Source organism: Littorina saxatilis, linkage group LG4, assembly GCF_037325665.1.
Source record: "Littorina saxatilis isolate snail1 linkage group LG4, US_GU_Lsax_2.0, whole genome shotgun sequence".
NCBI classification, from domain to species: domain Eukaryota; kingdom Metazoa; phylum Mollusca; class Gastropoda; order Littorinimorpha; family Littorinidae; genus Littorina; species Littorina saxatilis.
The window spans coordinates 64,242,209-64,265,818 of record NC_090248.1 but is presented as its reverse complement, the minus strand read 5'-3'; the positions used below and the strand labels follow the sequence as shown (position 1 = coordinate 64,265,818).

The 23,610-nt window shown below is 42.4% G+C and overlaps 1 protein-coding gene across 1 annotated transcript in view; it reads left to right on the top strand.

Annotated features, from left to right (window-relative positions):
* LOC138965686 (testin-like) overlaps positions 1 to 23,392 on the top strand; it is a 44,623-nt gene extending 21,231 nt beyond the window's left edge. The window contains exons 4-7 of the mRNA XM_070337862.1: positions 5,074 to 5,310; positions 15,305 to 15,517; positions 18,886 to 19,044; positions 19,976 to 23,392. Of these exons, the coding sequence (XP_070193963.1) occupies positions 5,074 to 5,310; positions 15,305 to 15,517; positions 18,886 to 19,044; positions 19,976 to 20,206 (840 nt within the window). The 3' untranslated portion in view covers positions 20,207 to 23,392. The remainder of the gene's footprint in view (positions 1 to 5,073; positions 5,311 to 15,304; positions 15,518 to 18,885; positions 19,045 to 19,975) is intronic.
* Positions 23,393 to 23,610: the final 218 nt, after the last annotated feature.

Below are 23,610 nucleotides of genomic sequence, written 5' to 3'. Positions count from 1 at the left end.
ACATAGGAATGAGACTGTAAGTAAAAACATAGGAATGAGACTGTAAGTAAAAACATAGGAATGAGACTGTAAGTAAAAACATAGGAATGAGACTGTAAGTAAAAACATAGGAATGAGACTGTAAGTAAAAACATAGGAATGAGACTGTAAGTAAAAACATAGGAATGAGACTGTAAGTAAAAACATAGGAATGAGACTGTAAGTAAAAACATAGGAATGAGACTGTAAGTAAAAACATAGGAATGAGACTGTAAGTAAAAACATAGGAATGAGACTGTAAGTAAAAACATAGGAATGAGACTGTAAGTAAAAACATAGGAATGAGACTGTAAGTAAAAACATAGGAATGAGTCACTGGAAAACGCGAATCAGGAGTGCATAGATGTTTTGCTGCCTGTAGCTGACGTGACAAGAACTGATAAGACAGAAGTGGTTCAGTTTACTCTGTCGGAAAGGATCGGCTGTTGTTGAGACTCCTGACAAAAGGTCATCGTAATAAAAGCGAGACGTTGCTGTTTCACGAGCAGCATTGGCCAATACAAAAATACTAAAAACAAAACAAAACTTTTTATTTTTAATTTTTTCATCTGCGATGCTGTTTTATTACCGGTACCTGAAGCAAGACCGGCACGGTTGGCCTAGTGGTAAGGGGCCGCCCCATGATCGGGAGGTCGTGGGTTCGAACCCCGGCCGGGTCATACCTAAGACTTTAAAACTGATTGGCAATCTAGGGGCTGCTCCGCCTGGCGTCTGGCATTATGGGGTTAGTGCTAGGACTGGTTGGTCCGGTGTCAGAATAATGTGACTGGGTGAGACATGAAGCCTGTGCTGCGACTTCTGTCTTGTGTGTGGCGCACGTTATATGTCAAAGCAGCACCGTCCTGATATGGCCCTTCGTGGTCGGCTGGGCGTTAAGCAAACAAACAAACAAAAACCTGAAGCAAGGCTATGACTGTAAGACATTTGCAAGTGTCTTTGAGGCACTACGACGTTAATGCACACTGCCTTTTGCCCTTTGCGATTTATGTTCTTTTAACTCTGCATTTATGTATTTGTTTTATTTGCTGGCTTTAATTTCATATTTTTCTTCGGTCTTTCAGTCATTTTAAAGGCTGACATAGTCCTATCTAATTAGTTTAATTACTTCCAGGGCTTTTCCCATCGTTGCGGGGATGTATAAATTAAGCTTCCTGCAAAGTTTTAGGTTTGAAGTCCTTACCAATTACGAGAAATAATTAATTCTTTATTGCATTGTTCAGCAACAGTTCTCCAGGACTTGGGCTATTTTTAGACCGTTGACGTCACTTCGTGACGTTTCGTAAAACAAAGATGGCGTTTCAGACTGTTCTGCTTACATTCGACACTATCAACACCACCTTGCAATACTGAAATAATTTTTTCTGTGTTCGAAAGCTGAAGCCAATCGTTATTACATCCCCTTAGGTACAGTTTTATAACATTATTGGCAATAACAATGTAAACAATATGAATTAATTAATGAACGCTACGAATATGGCAGCCTTTAATTGCTTGTTTCTGCATTCGTTTTCTTTTTCTTTTCCTGTTCTTGCTTTCTTGTTTTTAATTGTCTGCGTTTTTTTGTTTTTTTACCTCATTCTGTTGTTCATGTTTTTGTCTTTTCTTTCGGTCATTTGCTCGTTCGTTCTTCTCTTTCTGTAATTTCGGATTTGTCTTTAATCCTCTTTTCGTTGTCTTTCTGGATAACTGAATTTTATAACTTATCTCTTTTCTTTTTCTCTTTTCCCCCACTTATATCCTTCACCGCCTTTCATAGCTTCTCTTTTCACCGATTTCTGTTTTCTTCTTCTTCAATTTTGTTTGTTTTTGTGACTGATTTTTTTTTATCCGGCTACGCCTCAACAATCTTTCCCTCTTTGCAATTTTCCTGCCCGTCTGATCTTAATTACTCACGGTGAGTTTTAATTTGTTCTCGTTTGAGAAGGTAATGAGAAGACAGAAGATGCAGTACGGTGATGGAACAGTGTTTTTATTTCCTTGATATTTTTTCTCCTATCATATTAAGATAGCATCCTTCTCGTACAAGCGAAGGTTGTTCACCACTAAAGAGTAGTTCGGGCTTTTACACTGTATAAGAGCATTCTTCAACTTATGCATCTTTCAAAAGCAACAGAATAGACGATTTTTGGAAATAACTCTGGCCTATAATGTCACGTGGGGAAACTTTCCAACGTAACATTACAGGCCAGTCACTGGTGAGAGGGTGTGTCTCAAACACGTGTTCAGGAAGCTCATGTCAATATTTGTCCGAGCAAAAACAAGGGTACTCACTCTTTCACAACCCAGACAAACCTGAGTTATTTCCCAAATTCGTATATTCCTGTGCAGATTAGGATTTTGTTGTTGAATTAATTTTGTAAGTAACACCAATGTCAATTCAGAAGAATAATCTCGCTCTGCATAGAATACAGTCGGGATTTGATTTTGTGTATGTCTCCAAGAGGGAGGAAGCTCCCATCCCATGTGAAAGCCAGCAGGCCAGATCTGTGGTGCTGAACATGATTGTGCACGCGGGAAGAACAGTACCTTTAACTAGTTTCTGTGGCATGTGTCTTCATATGTTTGCCCACGAAGGTTTTTACCTCGGAGGCTGAAAATTAATCCTCTCATCTGAGCACCTCGAAACCTTCGGGATTCCTCTTTGATCGCACGAGCAATACATTTTATACGGTGCACACCGCACGTGAATCTCTCTCAGTAGGCCCTCCTATGGAGTCGTACTAGTGCCAACAGTGCAAATAACTGTTTATTCCTATTCTTCTGCGTTCCAGTCAAATTACTACTGATCATAACAGTAGACATTTCTGTCGCTGGTATACTGCAGTAAGGATGAGTGAAACATGTTTATTACAAACAAACGGATTAAAAAAAACAAAAAAACATCATTGATAAAATTACAGGGAACGGTTTTGAATTACCAACAAGACTGTGTCCTGCGTGTGCCATTTTTGACTCACATGCGAAGCAAAAGTGAGTCTATGTACTCACCCGAGTCGTCCGTCCGTCCGTCCGTCCGGAAAACTTTAACGTTCGATATTTCTTGGACACTATTCAGTCTATCAGTACCAAATTTGGCAAGATGGTGTATGATGACAAGGCCCCAAAAAACATACATAGCATCTTGACCTTGCTTCAAGGTCAAGGTCGCAGGGGCCATAAATGTTGCCTAAAAAACAGCTATTTTTCACATTTTTCCCATTTTCTCTGAAGTTTTTGAGATTCAATACCTCACCTATATATGATATATAGGGCAAAGTAAGCCCCATCTTTTGATACCAGTTTGGTTTACCTTGCTTCAAGGTCAAGGTCACAGGAGCTCTTCAAAGTTGGATTGTATACATACTTTGAAGTGACCTTGACCCTGAACTATGGAAGATAACTGTTTCAAACTTAAAAATTATGTGGGGCACATGTTATGCTTTCATCATGAGACACATTTGGTCACATATGATCAAGGTCAAGGTCACTTTGACCCTTATGAAATGTGACCAAAATAAGGTAGTGAACCACTAAAAGTGACCATAATATTATCTCATGGTAGAAAGAGCCAATAAGCACCATTGTACTTCCTATGTCTTGAATTAACAGCTTTGTGTTGCATGACCTTGGATGACCTTGACCTTGGGTCAAGGTCACATGTATTTTGGTAGGAAAAATGTGTAAAGCATGTGAGTCGTATGGGCTTTGCCCTTCTTGTTTTTTCTCAGTCTCACTTCCCCTCCGGCGTGCTAGCGTTGGAACCGGTATTTTCAACGAGGTTTGGCGATTGGCTAGCGTTCGACGTCTATCTTGCAATATACCGGTAATTCAGGGCTGTTATGTTTGTCATTCTTCATGAGAATGTAAACATTGCCGCGATCTTGTTTATTTTAAACTTTGATTGATCTTTAACGTGGCTTTCACGAATCTGAAGTCTTAATTGTTATTACCTTGCATCATATCGGTAATTCAGCAGTGCTTTTTTTCTCTCTATATTTAGGGATAATAACAACCGTATATATCACATGTTTGTAAATGTTCACTTGTAGTGCTAGTGCGTTGCAATACCTTTTGACGCTGGAGTCGTTATTATCACTCCATCTCTCTCCACTGGTAGGGGCGGCCCTACCACAACACTGCTCCGCCTGAAAACAAACTTGCTCCAAGGGTGCATCTCTCCTCCTCGCTTCTTTTATCCTCCCCTGCTGTTGTGTGTAGACTTCGATAGAGCCTTCGATGAAAGATTGTGTCGCTTTCCCTTTCTCAGTCCGCTGTTGTGTTTTGGGTCGACGATGTCTGGTACGGTTTGCCTCGGATATACGAAGGCGTTATCAAAAAGTTGTTTGTTATCATTGTAGAGGATGAGCTCGCGCGGGGGGGGGGGGGGGGGGGGGGGGGGGGGGGGGGGGAGTAGGGGGCACGAACGAACGGTGCTTGTGTATTTGGGGTTAGAGTGTTGGGTTTTGTGTCTAAGAGTGGAAAAAGGAATGGTGTGTGTGTGCGTGCGTGTGTGTGTTTGTGCGTGTGCCTGCGTGCGTGCGTGTGTGCCTGCGTGCGTGCGGGTGTGCGTGCGTGTCAGTAGTTGCGTGCGTTTCAGTGTTTGTGTGTGCGTGCTTGCGTACGTGCGTGTGTATCTGTCTTCTTTCCATTTAAACCATCTTGTAGATTATTTTAAATCCTTCCAGACGTTGACATTGTATAAAAGCATCTTTTTGCTGGAACGTTCTTCACAAAAAACAGTCAGGCATTATTTGTATGCGTTCGAGTGAAATGATGGTCTTGTCCCATGTACATCTTTGACTTATCAATGGTGATCAACACGAATGTCCACTTGGAAAGGAAGTTTACTTCCGTTAAATCCACAATGACTAATTATCCAATTCTTTCTCCCAGAGGTCCCAGATACCTTTCATTCACAATGATTTATAATCCCCCTCTGTCTCCCAGATATCCCAGATACCTTTCATTCAAAATAATTAGTTATCCAATTCTGTCTCCCAGAGGTCCCAGATATCTTTCATTCACAATGACTAATCATCCCATTCTGTCTCCCAGAGGTCGCAGAAGTACATCTCCATGCTGCCGGAAGACAAGCAGGAGTTCGCCTCGCAACTGAGGAGAAGACAACTCCAGCGTCAGCTTCCGCTGCACGACCTTGACCCTCGTTTCTGCTCCAGTCTTGGCGACAAGGAGCGCGCAAAGTACGAGAAGTTCAGCGAGAAGAGACGCAAGAAGGCGGCCGGCATCGGACAGATCGGCGAGGTCCAGGCTACTGAGCCCCATGGACACTTGGTGAGCGCTTTTTTTTTAAATTTTTTTTTTAAAGATGCATTTAGCCTAGTCTTTTTGTGTCTGCTGTTGTTGTAATCTATATATATATACGACTTGTGTCTGTCTGTGTGTCTGTCTATCTGTGTGTCTGTCTGTCTGTGTGTCTGAGTGTCTGTGTGTGTGTGTTCGCGATGCACGGCCAAAGTTCTCGATGGATCTGCTTCAAAATTGGTGGGCATATTCAGGTAGACCCCGGACACAACCTGGTCGATGAGAATTTTCAACACGTGCTCTCAGCGCGCAGCGCTGAACCGATTTTGGTTTTTCGGTTCATCCATTCCCAGTAACTCTTCCTTATCTTCTCCAGTGTTTTGCGCGTTTATCTCCCTTCTTTCCAAGCAGCTTCAGATATTCCCGTTACTATTTTTAGAAGGTCACTGCACTGTCCAGAACGCGGCTTTCCTTGCATGTACCCGTAAGTTGTCCTCACTGTAAAAGTGCAAAGGTCGAATCTATTTATCGAAAAATCCACTGTCATCTATCTCTATATATTTATATAATAGATAGATATATACGGCTTCTGTGTGTGTGTGTGTGTGTGTGTGTGTGTGTGTGTGTGTGTGTGTGTGTGTGTGTGTGTGTGTGTGTGTGTGTGTGTAGGCAACACCTGTGGATTGTAGAGTTCTGTTTGTGATGGGGTCTGGCGGCTTTTGTCTCTCCATTTTATATCCAAGTATCTCTTATTACCATTTTTAATTAGATGAGCGAGAGTGTGCGGGGGGTGGGAGGGTGGTGAACCACTGTACATAAAGGGAAAGTTTGTGTGCGCGCCTGTGTGTGTTTTTAATCTAAGACAAATGTCGCCAATGTTTTTACAGAGTGACGTTAAATAAACGATGTTATCATCTCTCTGTATGTTCTGGCCTTCCTTTGAGAAGCCATAATAGTTATTATAGGGCTTAGAAATAAGCTCTAAAATTCTCAATCCCGTTTGAGTGGATTTCGCCCTCAAAGGTGATTGTACGTGGTGTTTCGGCACTCGGTTACATTTGGCGTCGTCGACAGGGATGGGACTCGACATGATATGTTCAGGAATGGCATTATGGCCACTGAATCATTTTCGTGCTGTTCCCATTCCACCAACCTGGGAGGGACCTAAGCTTTGGCGGGTCCATGGTTCGGAACTTTGGGGACAAAGTTCATTCAAAAGGGGTCGAGTGTGACAGGGAGACTACCGTCGCCCTTCACACCAGACTCTGCAGAGTTGTTCGCCTTAGAAGTTGTGAGCTATTTATAGCTAGCTCGCCAGGCAACACCTGTGGATTGTAGAGTTCTGTTTGTGATGGGGTCTGGCGGCTTTAGTCTCTCTGTATGTTCTGGCCTTCCTTTGTTTGTGTGGGCACAAACTGGTGGATGAAAATGTTCAACACGTGCTCTAAGACGGCGAACCGCCACGCTGTCTGTCTCTGTCTCGCGATAGATGGGTATTCCTCTAGTGTTATATATGTACGATAAAAGAAGTAGAAATAGGTTTAACGAAAAAGGAAAGAAAAAAACTTGGTGAGCGTAGGTTTTGTGACTGAGTCACTCAGTCAGGCAGTGAGTTTGGTTTTTTTTTAATCATCAGTGGAAAATGTCAATAGAGGCAAAACCAAACATCCACAAGTACGTCGGCCTAATGGTCTTTGTAGTGAGACTATGAAAGGAACTTATAGCTGGGTAGACGTTGATTTCGATCTGTACATGGACGGGCGCACTGGCCTAGTGGATAGGACGCCAGCCTCCTGGGTTCCAATCCCTGCCGCTCCTGGTGGCTTAAGAATGGAGATCTTTTCGATCTCCTCGGTCAACTTATGTGCAGACCTGCTAGTGCTAGTGCCTGATCCCTCTTCGTGTTTACGCGCAAGCACAAGACCAAGTGCGCACGGAAAATATCCTGTAATTCATGTCAGAGTTCGGCGAGTTGTGGAAAATAGCGTCCCTCTTGCAATTGCCGCACCAAAAGTTAGAAAACGAGTATTTTGATGAGTTATACTGGTGGGAAGCCAAGACAAACTGGCTCGTTCCTCACTGACCTATTTCTGCACATTTTGAAAGAGATGTATTACACAAAAAGTCAGCCAGGCATCTGCTAAAGAAAGCCGTTTTAACCCATAGCTTAACGCAATTTCTCCGCCCTTTTGGAAGAGACAAATGAAGCACAAAAAGGAATGACAGGTTCATTCTGGCGTTAAGCCTTCTTGGCTTTCTTCTTTCTCTCCTTCTTTCTCTCTCCTTCTTTCTCTCTCCTTCTTTCTCTCTCCTTCTTTCTCTCTCCTTCTTTCTCTCTCCTTCTTTCTCTCTCCTTCTTTCTCTCTCCTTCTTTCTCTCTCCTTCTTTCTCTCTCCTTCTTTCTCTCTCCTTCTTTCTTTTCTTTTTGTCTTTTCTCTTTCTTTATTTGTTTCTATGTTTTTTCTTCCATCCTTACTTTCTCTTTTTTGTATTGGCTTTTTCTTCTGTCTGTCTCTGTCTCCCTCTCTCTGTCTCTATCTACCCCCTCTCTCTCTTTGTCTCTCTCTGTCTCCCCCTCTCTCTTTGTCTCTCTCTGTCTCTATCTCCATCCCTCTCTCTAGATATATCTCTTTCTCTCTCTCTCAATTTCATGTTCTTCTGCTTCATCATCTTCTTTCTTTCTTTGTTCTTTCTTCGTTCCTTCTTGTTTCTTCGTTAATCCGCCTCCTCCCCCCTTCTCCCCCTCTCTCCCTCTCTCTCCTTCCTCTTCTTGAAGTTTCCTTTTATCATTCAGCAAGCTTAGAAAACTAAGATACACCCAAGCCCAGTCGTGAGCGCATCAGGCCTTAACCCGTTTTACTGTGGTCCATGCTGACAGAAATGTCTAACGGTGTGTAACTTTCCCAGTGAGTCATGGAAAACTCTTATCAGTAACTGCACGGTTGAGTCGGAATCTTATCACAGGTATCTTTAAAGGTACCATGCGTTCAATGTAACCCAAGACACGCACACATACGCACACGCGTTCAAGAGTAGGTTGAAGACTCAGTTCTTCCCGTAGCTGGCTGCGACTTTCATGTTCGACGTGATGTGTTGTGCCCCAAAAGGCATTCTTGTGCTGTGCTCTGTGAGAGGTGTTTTCTTTGTGCTTAATATTATTTTGTTTGGACCTAGCTATTGATGTGTACATTGTTGTTAAACAGTTGTTTGTTGTATGTTTATCAGGGTTTGCTAGTGTGTGATAGGGTTCGTGTCCGTCTGTAGATGTTAGTTTCTTTGTTAGTCCTGTGTTGACAACTCTTCGACAAGCGCTTAGAACTGTACCCACGGAATACGCGCTATATAAGCTTCCTATTGATTGATTGATTGATTGATTTTGGATCGTTAACAGTCTATCTGTGTGGGTTTTTTAATTCTAATTTATGTATGACATGATAGGTTGATACGCTTAAATAAAATAGTGTCACGAGGAAAGGACGGTCCCTTTAAATGCAGGACGAGGGCTTACAGTAAGATCGGCAACTGCTTCCTGTGTCACGGTCCGTTACTCCCCATCATCCTCTGCCATCACCAACTTGCGGAAAAAACGATAGCAAGTCTCATACACACCTTATTTTGTTCGTTTTACGCTGACTACAGTAGAGTCCCTTTTCAGACCAGATTTTTGGGGGGTTTGCTTTATTTTAATCAAAACTTTATTCAATGTTGATATGGTGACATGTGTATAATATTTGACGTTTAGGATCCGTACTCAAGTTTTGGCTTATATTTGCGAATACTAAGTTGAACGTAACAGAAGTACACATGGGTTTTGTAGGTTTTCTGTTAATAACGTCTGCGAATTTACCTCCATTTTGATATTAAAGACTGTCTCTTTCAGATATCAAATTTGTGAACGTCTTAGAAGGGGTGGGGCTGGGGGGGGTGGGGGGGGAGTTCTGCTTTATGTTGGCGTTAGTGAACCGTCAGAAAAGACGAGCCAAAAGCGAAAATTGAAGAATTTGGGAAAGTCAGTTTGGCCATAGACCTATATTAGAGGTCCCTGGTTTGGCGAAAAGTTAAAGTAAAAAATGAAATCTCAAAAGAGATAGACTGCTAATGGAATCTTTGCAAGCGAGTTTGGTCCACGATTTTAAGATGAGTTCATTATCTGTATCATAAGTGTGTGTCGGGGCGGGGATGTAGCTCAGTCGGGGCGGGGATGTAGCTCAGTCAGGGCGGGGATGTAGCTCAGTCAGGGCGGGGATGTAGCTCAGTCAGGGCGGGGATGTAGCTCAGTCAGGGCGGGGATGTAGCTCAGTCGGTAGCGCGCTGGATTTGTATCCAGTTGGCCGCTGTCAGCGTGAGTTCGTCCCCACGTTCGGCGAGAGATTTATTTCTCAGAGTCAACTTTGTGTGCAGACTCTCCTCGGTGTCCGAACACCCCCGTGTGTACACGCGCAAGCACAAGACCAAGTGCGCACGAAAAAGATCCTGTAATCCATGTCAGAGTTTGGTGGGTTATAGAAACACGAACATACCCAGCATGCTTCCTCCGAAAGCGGCGTATGGCTGCCTAAATGGCGGGGTAAAAACGGTCATGCACGTAAAATTCCACTCGTGCAAAACACGAGTGTACGTGGGAGTTTCAGCCCACGAACGCAGAAGAAGAAGAAGAAGAAGAAGTGTTTGTCTACTTCAAAGACCACTGGGTCGACGTACTGTAAACGTAAAGTTATATTTTGTCAATAATCAAACGTTCCAATAACCTACCATTCTCGTTTCATGATTCTGAGTAAAAAAAAAAATGCCAACACTTTTTTCTCTTTTTTTGTAACATTTTTCCAGGAAGACGCGAAGATCTGGTAACAACCAGATAAACAATATCTTTCCGCCTGTTTCCGTTTCTCCCTTCTATTTTTGTGCTTTCAAAATGGTCTGTGTGCAAAACACGTTTATAGCTTTCTTTGACGGAGGAGGTTTGCACGTGTGCACACAAACAGGTTCTGCAAAAAACAACATGTTGTTCTGTTCTTAGAGACGTGAGTGCGTGTGTTTTTGTGGAAATGCTTGTTTTGCCGAAACTAAGTACATAGGCTCCTGGTTTAAGACCCGTCAATTTAAGTCTCTCTCTCTGTTAATACCCTCTTCTCAGACGTGCTGCTCATACGCTGTGTACATGTACCTCCATTTTAAGACTCCCTCCATTTTAAGACTCCTTCCTTTTTAAGACTCCCTCCATTTTAAGACTCCCTCCATTTTAAGACTCCTTCCAGTTTAAGACTCCCTCCATTTTAAGACTCTTTCCATTTTAAGACTCCCTCCATTTTAAGACTCCCTCCATTTTAAGACTCTGTCCATTTTAAGACTCTGTCCATTTTAAGACTCCCTCTGTTTTAAGAGTCCCTCCATTTTAAGACTCTCTCCATTTTAAGACTCCCCCCATTTTAAGACTCCCTCCATTTTAAGACTCTTTCCATTTTAAGACACCTTCCTTTTTAAGACTCCCTCCATTTTAAGACTCTCTCCTTTTTAAGACTCCCTCCATTTTAAGACTCCCTCCATTTTAAGACTCTCTCCTTTTTAAGACTCCCTCAATTTTAAGACTCCCTCCTTTTTAAGACTCTCTCCTTTTTAAGACTCCCTCCTTTTTAAGACTCCCTCCTTTTTAAGACTCTCTCCAATTTAAGACTCCCTCCTTTTTAAGACTCCCTCCTTTTTAAGACTCCCTCCATTTTAAGACTCCCTCCTTTTTAAGACTCCCTCCATTTAAGACTCCCTCCTTTTTAAGACTCCATCCATTTTAAGACTCCCTCCATTTTAAGACTCCTTCCAGTTTAAGACTCCCTCCATTTTAAGACTCTTTCCATTTTAAGACTCCCTCCATTTTAAGACTCCCTCCATTTTAAGACTCTCTCCATTTTAAGACTCCCTCCATTTTAAGACTCCCTCCTTTTTAAGCCCTGTGTTTTCTCTGCTTTTTTGCAGAGGGGTTACACTTTACAGGTTTCTAAACACTGCTGTTTCCTTGAAGTGTTATTGCTACTTTGCAGATAAAAAAAAGTAAGACTTTATTTGATTGGCACACTTTGGAAAATGTAAGCTTTCATGAAAGTTGGTGAAAGATGGTCCTTCTGTGTCTTCTTCGTTAGCCCACTACCATCGTTTTATGACTTTTCTGTTCATTTAACATATAGGCTATGCAAAGGCTTCCTCATCCAATCCCATTCCCATTTTGTGTCAAACTTGCTTACCTGTTTGTTTGTTTGTTTGCTTGTTTCTTTCTGTCTGTTCCTCTATCTGTTTGGTTTTCGTATGTAAATATAATAACAGTTTAAGTGATGTGTTACCGTAGATGTAGTAAGGACAGGTTGTAAGACTATAGGCTGTGCCTAAAACCTATAATTTTATGTATCAAATATTAATCAATCAATAAATTGATCAATCAATCAATCAATCAATCAATCATTCATTCATTCTCACTTTTTGTATGTGTGTGTGTGTGTGTGTGTGGGGGGGGGGGGGGTACGCGTGCGTGCGAGCGTGCACGTGTTTGTTGAAGTTTACGTTCGCAGCGTACAGCTGATGGCTATTACAGGGCCTCCCCTGGGAAACAATTATGTCGCTGGGATGGGAGTCTCAACAACAAGAACCCATCATTTTCTTCTTTTAGCACTACTGCACCCTATGTGGCTTCGTCATTATGGGGGCGAGGACGCCCCCATTCTATACGGATAGTTTCGAGGTTGACCATGGGCAGCGCCATTTTGTTGTGAAATACGTCATCAGTTTGTGTACACAGGAAGTTGTGACATCCGTCACCCTATGGGAGGGGTGACGTCAAAATTGTTCATCTGTAGAAAGTTGTGAAATCCGTCACCCTATGGGAGGGGTGACGTCAAAATTGGTCATCACAGAGTTTGTGTAACACAGGAAGTTGTGAAATACGTCACCCTATGGGAGGGGTGACGTCAAAATTGTTCAACAAAAACATGATATGTCGCTTTGTGCAGGGTCAACTGCAACAAACTCAAACCGAGCCATTCATACCTAGCTGTATTTGAGTGACTTATATACCCGACATTTTTATTTCTTATTTTTAGCACAGGTGTAGGAAAAATCATGAACCAAAATGTTATTTATTTTCTAATTTAACATTTTTTTTACAAATATGACCATGGTCTTTTAAACATACAGTGACATTAAACATTGTTATGTTAAAAAAAAGAAAAAAGAAAAAAAGCTTTTGTGCACAAATCAGAAAATACATTGTACATTTTACCTACAGGCCAAACCGTGAGTGTCTGTGGCAAAGCCCGACCCAGGAAATTGCACTGATCTAAATTGTCAAGAACAGGCGCTTGCATTTGGATGTGTCCAATGATAGTAGGTTTGGTTGTGATCAATCAGAATAATGTAGGAATAAAAATGTATGACAGTTTAGTATGATGACATGTAATTCACATATGCTGAAATATGATATTATACATCATGTAATATTATTATGGCTGTTGCCATGACCATGAAACCCAACAAAGGTTTAATGTAATGTAATTCAAAATACCAAAACCGAGCACCTATTAATCTCGTCTTTGCGCGTGAAGATTGAGGCCGTCTGCCAGTAGCGGTTAGGTCATACAGTGGAACCCCTCTCTAGCGACCTTTAAAATGTTGACAAAAATCGGTCCTTGTGGAGGGGGGTCCTTACAGAGGGAGGGGGGCGGAGTCAGGGGGCCACAAAGAAAGTCAGATTTAAAAAAAAAGAAAACAGAGAAGTTTGAGTTGCTGACGACCGTTCCCTCTGAAAGCAAACTGCTTCGATTTCATGTTTGTCCTTGGTGTCCACCAGTTCTGGTGCATGTACTACCCTGGCCAAGTTTCCTCTCAAGACATCAAAGAGACCGCCCCAGTATACTCTACAGCCTCTGGGCGAACCACCTCTCATAGCTAAAACTGGGTCAATGACCCCTGGGAAGAAGGTCAGTGTCTATAAAATTTTACTCCTAGGCCTGCGGCCAGGGGGGGGGGGGAGTATACCGGTACCATTTGAGAATCAGACCAAATGAGAATTGAACCATTTGAGAACATCCTTTTTTTTCAATCACTACATCGAAGGCCTGCGGCCCGGGGTTCACATGGGTTGGTTTGTTTGTTTGTTTCAAACCCACACCCATATACACACATTTCCCATTTAAACCATTTGTCGGCCCCCTGTCGATATTTATCGACTAAGTTCCTTGTTTCTTTTTACATTTAGTCAAGTTTTGACTAAATGGTTTAACATAGAGGGGGGAATCGAGACGAGGGTCGTGGTGTATGTGTGTCTGTGTCTGTGTGTTTGTGCGTGTGTGTGTGTGTAGAGCGATTAAGAGTAAACTACTGGACCGATCTTTATGAAATTTGACATGAGAGTTCCTGGGTATGATATCCCCAGATCTTTTTTCATTTTTTCGATAAATGTCTTTTGTGACGTCATAATCCGGCTTTCCGTAAAAGTTAAGGCGTCACTGTCACACCTTCATTTTTCAATCAAATTGATTGAAATTTTGGCCAAGCAATCTTCGACGAAGGCCGGACTTCAGTATTGCATTTCAGCATGTAGGCTTAAACATTAATTAATGACTTTGGTCATTAAAAATCTAAAAGTTGTAATTACAATTTTTTTATAAAACGATTCAAAATTATTTTTATTTTATTCTTCATCATGTTCTGATTCAAAAAACATATAAATACGTTATATTCGGATTAAAAACAAGCTCTGAAAATTAAAAAATTAAAAATTATGATTAAAATTAAATTTCCGAAATCGTTTTAAAAACAATTTCATCTTATTCCTTGTCGGTTCCTGATTCCAAAAACATATAGATATGATATGTTTGGATTAAAAACACGCTCAGAAAGTTAAAACGAAGAGAGGTACAGTAAAGCGTGCTATGCAGCACAGCGCAACCGCTACCGCGCTAAACAGGCTCGTCACTTTCACTGCCTTTTGCACTAGCGGCGGACTACGGTCATTGTGAAAAAATGCAGTGCGTTCAGTTTCATTCTGTGAGTTCCACAGCTTGACTAAATGTAGTAATTTCGCCTTACGCGACTTGTTTTTTAATTATTTTTTTGTTTCGTTCCTTTTTAAGCAAACATGAGACCGTGGCGTGAGTTGCTTCAGGCATCCATCTCAGTATAACACTTTCGAATGTCTTTCCAGCCCACCTCGCCAGCACGCTTACCTCAATTAGTTGTCTCCGTATCAGAGACTGTAGAGTGTGTGTGTACTCTACTGTCCTGTCCCTATTGTTTTTCGTTAACTCACTGTACATAAACTGAGACCTCCCTGGGGGTAGGGTTATTATTCTTCATTTCATGGAGAGCTATCCAGGGCCATAACAATCATGGCTGTCTGCAATTTCTTCTTTTCCGTGCTTCTGTTTGCGAGGAGAACTCTGTACCTCTTGTGAGGAGAACAGCTAGAGCAAAGCACATAAAACCAATACACAATACAGAAAGGAAGGGGTAGATTGTCCGAAATGATTATCATGAAAAATACAGGAAAAACCGTACACTACACATGAGAACCGTACACTACACATGATAACCGTACACTACACATCGAAACCGCACGCGCGCACTTATGTGGAGTTTACTTTCGAGCTCGAAATCCCTTGTCTGTTACACGCCAAAAGCCCCTCGATCCCCCCTCCCCCCGGCCCCACCAGAAACCCCAAACCACCCCCCCCCCCCCCACATATACAGACTGCACACATAACTTTAACCGACTGCATACAAATAAATGTTGGTTGAAGTAAACTCCGATTTCTTTTATTGTTTTGAAAAAAAACACACACACGCGTAAGTCTTCTTCTTCTTCTTCTTCTTCTTCTTCTTCTAGACGTCCTGTCCTGGGGGACGCACGAATACCACCGTCTTCTATAGGGCCACCAGGTCGCCAAACAGCTTCTCCTACAGTGGGGTCTCATCCGGCCAAGCTGTGCTTCTTGTTGCTTCCTGCAGCGTAAGTTAATAAACCTCTTCACCCCGTGTGTTTCAGAAGTGTCACAACTGTCCTGGCAAGCTGGAGTCGGGAGCCCCCGGGGTGATGGCGTCACGCATGGCTGGCGAGTACTGGCACCCGGGCTGCTTCGTCTGCTACACGTGTCGTCAGCAACTGGTGGACAACATCTTCTTCTGCCGGGAGGGCCGCGTGTACTGCGGCCGGCACTACGCCGACCAGCTCTACCCTAGGTGTAGCGCCTGTGACGAGGTAGGTGGGGGTCAACTTAGGCACAGTGGTCGACGAAAATACAGTTTAACGACCTCTCTGCTTAGAGCAATTTGGGTCAAAGATATCAGAGCCGAAGCTCTACGATGTGTGCCTGGGTGAAGATGAGCAACAAAAAACAAAAAAACAAAAAAACAAAAAAACAAAAAAAAACAAAAAAACCTTTTACTTTCCGTAATGGAAATGCTGGAAGAACAGGATTTAAAATCAATTCCTTGCAGGAGATACACGATTGTAGAGTTTTATTCTTTCATTCCGAGGCAGAAATGCTTTTGTATTCAAGAAACGTGGAACGTTGCTATTCCGGAAGGGAATTGATTTGATTTGTTGGTACTTTAGAATAAAATTGTGAAAAGTGGCATCCGACTGATCATGGCAAAGGAGTGAGTGTCAGACCAAGGAGGGTCGTGGTGGAGAAGCTGAGGCACCCTCTACGTACTTGTGGATTCGGCGGCTAGTCAACTGGCGAAAAGCCAACCCGGTCCTCCCTAGGACCTATACTGGCCGGTTAAAAACATATGTACAGGGCTGCGACTTTATGTCGGTTTATTCATCAACGCCTTTATGGCACCCTCTGTCTACAGAGGCATGGGAAGGGGATCAGGTGAGGAGGCCAGAGATGTGTCTCTGTAACCCCCTCTGGGGTGGGGGTGAGAAAAAGAGGATAGGCTATTTACACTGTCATACACAGTCGTCCGCATACTCTCGCACAGCTACAAAGGCCACCCTCTTCCTCCCAAAAGAGACGGACGTCTCAGATATGGTAGGCAGAGGCTGGCTGTCTAATCTAATATATACACCTAAGGTGACACATGGAATATATGAATGTAACGTGGCATTAACTGTAAGCCTAGCGCACGGGACACACGCGACCTCGGCCCCGCCGGCGGAAACACGGCAGGTGGGCGAGTGCAGCGAAGGAAACGATTTGTTCATAATAAAAATAATAGTAATAACAATAATAATAACAATAGTAAATAAGGCACAGTGGTCTTGTCAACGTCTTGCTTAATAGACCCCAAAGTTGGCTTCGCGGAGTCTTTTTAGTTAGCAAAACTTGAGTGCCAAAGCTTGGTGTAGTGAGCTTTGTACTTTGTGAGCTAAAGTACACTTCGCGAAGTCGACTTCGCCCAATTGTGACCCTCCACCACGAAATGAGTCGCATGTCACCTCGCGCGGTTCTGCGCTAGGCTTAATATAAGTCCGGGGAGTGTCTGGTAACAGTGTGAGGGTCACCTTAGTCACAGGCTTATAACTCAAACAGTTTTCGCTCTTTTCTAAAACGGTTTTCACCACTGGATAGAGCATAAAAAACTCTTTAGGAAAATGTAAAAATAAGAAAATCATGCAAAGGTAACATGCGACTCATTTCGTGGTGGAGGGTCACAATTGATATCAGGGTTAAGGGCTTCATGCGGGCGGCAATAAAGAGGAGATCGAGTTGGTTCACTCATGATGTCAAACGCACAACTTTAAACATTTAAAAAATGGCAGTGTCCCTTTAACAAGGACAGGAAGGTATGAAGAATGAAAGAAAAGGAAACAAAATATTGGACATATCATGCGAAATTAATGTTTGTGTGTGGATTTGACTGCTTATGTGATACGCAGCAGAAATGTTTCATAAGTTTTGGACTGGCTTTAGGCCTTATTTAATCGAAATCAAAGTTTACTTTGCGAAGTCTTCGTGAAATATCTTTTACGAAAATTGAGTGCCAATTAATGCTTCGTACTGCAAGATTCGTCAAGTCGACTTTGCGTAATTGATATCATGCGTTAAAGGCACAGTGCAGCTCACAGCCTTCGTTTTGTGTTTTTGTTGCAGCTGAGTGCATTTACAGTTCAAAAATCCTCCTATGGTAGTAAAACAAACCCAAAACTACCCAACGACGACATCTGTGAAGCTCGACAGTTTCTTGTTCACGCGAGTGCATAAATTAACCTTGTTATTACGTGGTGTTTGGTCGGAGTTCGATTCAACTGAGTGATTCCGGCCTCCATTTTGTTTTACACAAACTCATGATGACGTCTGACATAGTTTGCTAGTGACTGTCTTTTTGTGCATGATGTGGTGATCTACCTGATCTAATTTTAGATTCAAAAATAGGTCAAGACCAGCCGGGTCCGAGTACGAAATGAATTCGTAAAAAAATCGCAGTTCTTGACTCTTTGGGTGCAAGTCAATGAAACTTGGTAGTTCTTCTAACGGATAGCTGCCTGAGGTATGACTAAAAGCCCCAGGGGCTCCGTGCACCTGGATTTGACAAGTTCAGTACCTTTAATGTAAGATGCATACCTAAACGATTGATAAAGCTGTTGTGCCTGTCTCAGCTAGTGTGTGTGTGAAAATACAAAAACAAAGAGACTACCAACGTTCCAAAATTCAGAATGAAAAATAAACAAGAAAGAGAAGGAAATTCTAAATAAAGGATAAATCATCTAGTGTTTAAAAAAAAAAGTAATGTTTGTGTGTATGTGAATTTGACTGCTTTCATCATAACTGAGAAGCAACAATGGCCAATATTATGTGTCAGTATTGGAACGTTTAATTCATGACAAAACAAAACGTAGTTATAAGTAAAACGTTCCAATAACATTCCTTTCTTGTTTTTGAGTCACTTGAGAAAAAGTGACTCTATGTAATCGGTCAGTGTTAGTCTGTCCGGCCGTCCGGCCGGCCGGCCGTCCGTAGACACCACCTTAACGTTGGACTTTTCTCGGAAACTATCAAAGCGATCGGGCTCATATTTTGTTTAGTCGTGACCTCCAATGACCTCTACACTTTAACGATGGTTTCGTTGACCTTTGACCTTTTTCAAGGTCACAGGTCAGCGTCAAAGGAAAAATTAGACATTTTATATCTTTTCTCGGAAACTATCAAAGCGATCGGGCTCATATTTTGTTTAGTCGTGACCTCCAATGACCTCTACACTTTAACGATGGTTTCGTTGACCTTTGGCCTTTTTCAAGGTCACAGGTCAGCGTCAAAGGAAAAATTAGACATTTTATATCTTTGACAAAGTTCATCGGATGTGATTGAAACTTTGTAGGATTATTCTTTACATCAAAGTATTTACATCTGTAGCCTTTTACGAACGTTATCAGAAAAACAAGGGAGATAACTAGCCTTTTCTGTTCGGCAACACACATCTTAACGTTGGGCTTTTCTCGGAAACTATAAAAGTGACCGGGCTCAAATTTTATGTGAACGTGACTCATTGTGTTGTGAATAGCAATTTCTTCCTGTCCATCTGATGCCTCATATAATATTCAGAACTGCGAAAGTGACTCGATCGAGCGTTTGCTCTTCTTGTTTGATTACGTGTGTCTGTCTGTGTGTGTTGTTGCAGCTGATCTTCGCCAAGGAGTACACACAGGCCGAGGGCAGGTCGTGGCACGTGCACCACTTCTGTTGCTGGAAGTGTGACACGCCCCTGGCGGGACAGCGCTACATCGCCAAGGACGACAACCCCTACTGCATGTACTGCTTCGAGACGCTCTTCAGCAAGGCGAGTCTTCTCCCTTTAGAGTTTTTCTCTCTCAACTTTTACAATATGATAACTTTTCAAATCGAGTGTTCTCCCTTTAGAGCTTAGATGATGCACGAGCGAGATTAGTTGATTGAGTCTTAGTAGCTTTAGCTTTAGAAAACCTAAGGAAAACCGTGTGGCCAACTGCCAGCTGCACGGAGGAAAAGAGGACCTGGAGAAGACAGTATTATTTGTCTCGCTGTCCGGGCTGACAATATAGACGTGTGATAGACAAGAAGAAGAGGAAGAGCTGACAGTATAGACGTGTGATCGACAAGAAGAAGAGGAAGAGCTGACAGTATAGACGTGTGATCGACAAGAAGAAGAGGAAGAGCTGACAGTATAGACGTGTGATCGACAAGAAGAAGAGGAAGAGCTGACAGTATAGACGTGTGATCGACAAGAAGAAGAGGAAGAGCTGACAGTATAGACGTGTGATCGACAAGAAGAAGAGGAAGAGCTGACAGTATAGACGTGTGATCGACAAGAAGAAGAGGAAGAGCTGACAGTATAGACGTGTGATCGACAAGAAGAAGAGGAAGAGCTGACAGTATAGACGTGTGATCGACAAGAAGAAGAGGAAGAGCTGACAGTATAGACGTGTGATCGACAAGAAGAAGAGGAAGAGCTGACAGTATAGACGTGTGATCGACAAGAAGAAGAGGAAGAGCTGACAGTATAGACGTGTGATCGACAAGAAGAAGAGGAAGAGCTGAAGAACTTTGTTGGGTTCTTTCAACGGTGGTCTGGAGACAGAATGACAGGTCTTAAAAGTATATAGATTATCTGTGCGCAGGCTGTCATTACCCTTAAATGTTAATCTGGGATTTCTGGGGACTTTAAATTAATTTACATCTTGATCTTGATGGGGTTAATCAATTTACCAACATTCTGTTTTTATTTTTTACAGGTTTGCAATACGTGTCAACGGCCTATCACCGCCGACGCTCCTGGCGTGACCCACAATTCCCTGCACTGGCACGCATGTCCACACTGCTTTTCCTGTCACTCCTGCGCACGCGCACTGATGAATCAGCCCTTCATCTTGAAAGATGGCCGCCTGTACTGCTCCAGTGATTGTCACTATCGTCTGAGTGGGTACGCCAACACAGCCTCCATTGCCCGACAGTATGCCACGTGATGTCATTCTGCCATTTTCATTGGTTGAGTCGTGGTGTGTTGCTGACTGGCATGTATGTTGAGCACTTCTGATTGGCTGGTCGTAATTTCTGTAAAACTGTTGTGATTGTCAGGGCCGAGGTGCACGACAAAGTTACCAACCAGGTGGGAGCCAGCCGGGGTGTTGGATTGGTTGACATTGAGGTTTGTCGTGATTTCAACGAATCAGACCTTGCGGTTTGTTCTCAACCGGTTGGGTGGCACCCACTTTCCCTTGGTACACCTCAGTCTTGGTCCTCGGAATGTCTGTCAGGCAAATCTGATTGTCTGGTCGTATTGTCTGTCAGGCAAATCTGATTGGCTGGTCGTATTGTCTGTCAGGCAAATCTGATTGGCTGGTCGTATTGTCTGTCAGGCAAATCTGATTGGCTGGTCGTATTGTCTGCCAGGCAAATCTGATTGGCTGGTCGTATTGTCTGTCAGGCAAATCTGATTGGCTGGTCGTATTGTCTGTCAGGCAAATCTGATTTGCTGGTCGTATTGTCTGTCAGGCAAATCTGATTGGCTGGTCGTATTGTCTGTCAGGCAAACTATGATCTGATTGGCTGGTCGTATTGTCTGCCAGGCAAATCTGATTGGCTGGTCGTATTGTCTGTCAGGCAAATCTGATTTGCTGGTCGTATTGTCTGTCAGGCAAATCTGATTGGCTGGTCGTATTGTCTGTCAGGCAAATCTGATTGGCTGGTCGTATTGTCTGTCAGGCAAATCTGATTGGCTGATCGTAATGTCAGGAGGTCGATACTGGCCAATGCAAATCAGGTGCAGTTTTCATTATTGTATATATGTGAAGCGGTTCGAATGTGCCAATCATACTGTAGCGCTGGTTGACAAGTATGTATGTAGCATAGTTCTGATGGGCGACTCGCATAATTTGCAAGGCACTCTTCATAGGCACATTGACAGATGTATGTATTACACTGACAGCGCGTGTTGGGTTGACAGCACAAATATACAGCGGATTGTTTGACTGCCTCAGGTGTTTTGCTTTACGCTGACAGAATGACCGACTGTCATGGAAACGATGCAGAATCTTTTCTTTTATTCAGTTTTCTGACCCTTTCCGTTCTTACATAAAACAAATGATATTATTCGATTTTGCTATGTACTTTGATAGTTTTGTTGTTGGTGGTTTTTTTACGTTCACAGTTTTGAAGTATGAATTTAATTTCGGGAATAAGTATAATTCCAATTACACATTGATGATCTTGTGAACCTGCTTTTGATCTCTGTTAGAGTGCTACGAAACGCAGTGGTTGAAGCAAGTTTCGGTCTTGTCGTATTTGATTGGATAAATAGGATAGAGTAGGTGGAAGAACCGATCTTCTTCTTCTTCTTGTCGTTCGCCTTTACACAAAGACACATCATGACACTTGGAGAAGAGCCGATCTGATTTAAGTTCTTACGTCGAATTGTTTTTCTGTTTCTTCGGTGCCTTCAACTTTCCTGGAAGTACAAACTTACTTTTCCTGCATTTAAAAAAATATAATTGCTGAGTTATTTTGCAGTATACCACTGGACCAACTCATTTTGTCTTTATTGGACTTTTTCCTCTTTACCATACCGTCCATTCATTTCTGATATTAGATCCGCTTGCTTATAACAACAATTTTGATGGAATTTGCTTGTCTTGTGTTTATATGTTTTATTTATTTAATTATTTATTCATGTTTACCAATTTTGAATTCTAGTCATAAAATGGTAATTTTTTAGATTGAATACTTACATTTTAAGTTTAGTGAGTATTTTGAGATTTTGTATGACCAAATTCATTAATTAATTGTAAAGCTTTTAAGCTGAAATGCAGTCCCTTAGTCCGGGCTCGTCGAAGATAGTACGTATGACCAAAATGTCAATCAGTTTGATCGCAAAATGAGTGCGGGACAGTGCCGTCTCAACTTTCTCATAAAGTCGTGCATTACGTCATCAAAGACATTTATCGAAAAAATTGAGAGAACAAAAGCCTTATGGTATCATCTGGTATCATTTGGTATCATCTGGAAGAATGTGTAGGGAGATCTGTCTGATAATGTTCTGGGAATCGCTGTACACACATATACATCAGGGCCGGATCAGTTAGTTTGTTGTGGGGTGTTTGGTGTGTGGGGGGGGGGGGGGGGGAGCAGGCTAAGTAAAGGGAGCGAAGCGACCTAGACGAATGAGCGAAGCGACCGAGATTCATAGGGGCCTACATAGGGACAACATTGTGTCCAAAGAAGCCAAACGGGGCTATCTGAGATTAGAAATTGCTCAATCTGTCTTTTTTTCTCCCCCTTTTTTTGGGTAAGCAATTTTAATGATTGAACAAAAATGCAACTGCTTTTACAAAAATAATGGTCTGGGGGGGGGGGGGGGGGGCTTGAGCCCCCGAAGCCCCCCCATCCCCCCGTCGTCCGGTCCTGCACATACACATACACGTACACATTCAGGCTAACATTCATACATACACACGCACACACACACACACACACACACACGCACGCACACGCACGCACGCACACACACACACACGCACACACGCACACACACGCACACGCGCACACACACACACACACACACACACACACACACACACACACACACACACACACACACACACACACACACACCGCCAGCCTCATCTCGATTCCCTTAATGTAAAAAGCGATGCACGAAGAAGAACCCACGTGGATAGGATCTTGTAATTGTTGATATCACTTTTAGAAAGCTTCTGGGAATGAATTTGTCTTTGGCGTTTAATGATCAGTTTAGTTGTAAGTAAGAGTTTGATAATTTGTATTTGATTATTCAAAAATAATAATACTCGTGTGTGTATTTTGAATGCCGTCCAATGAGCTCATCTCGATGTTGTCAAGAGAAATAGATATGTGATTGGATTGTTTGAATTGTGTTTGTATCTTGGTTTGAAATACTGTACGAGTGGCTTACTAGAGAACGAACCTTCGTGCAAATGCTTGCTTTCTGTTGTATGATTAGGAACGAGTAATGTGTAATTTGCCTAAAAGCGAGTTTGATAGGGTTAGTTGCCAATAGAACAATGCATTTAAACACGTCATTCATTTAGATAGCCTTTTATTTTTTATTTTGAATGAATGCCGCTGTTTTGACTTTTGTTTGGTTTGTTGGCAATAAAGCAATACATTTTACACGCTATTTACTTACAAAGTGTTGTTTATTTGAAAAGAATGTCGCTACTGTGAACTTTGGTTTGACTAGTGAGTCATTTATGTCTTGAGCGCGTTTGAAGGGTTTGTTGCCATTTAAATGTTGATACTCTTGATCTGACCTTCTTTTTCTTCAGCGTTCGTAATCTCAGGCCTGCTGATCGTATCAACTCGCAGGTTTGGCGCAGCTCTTCCACAGTTCCCC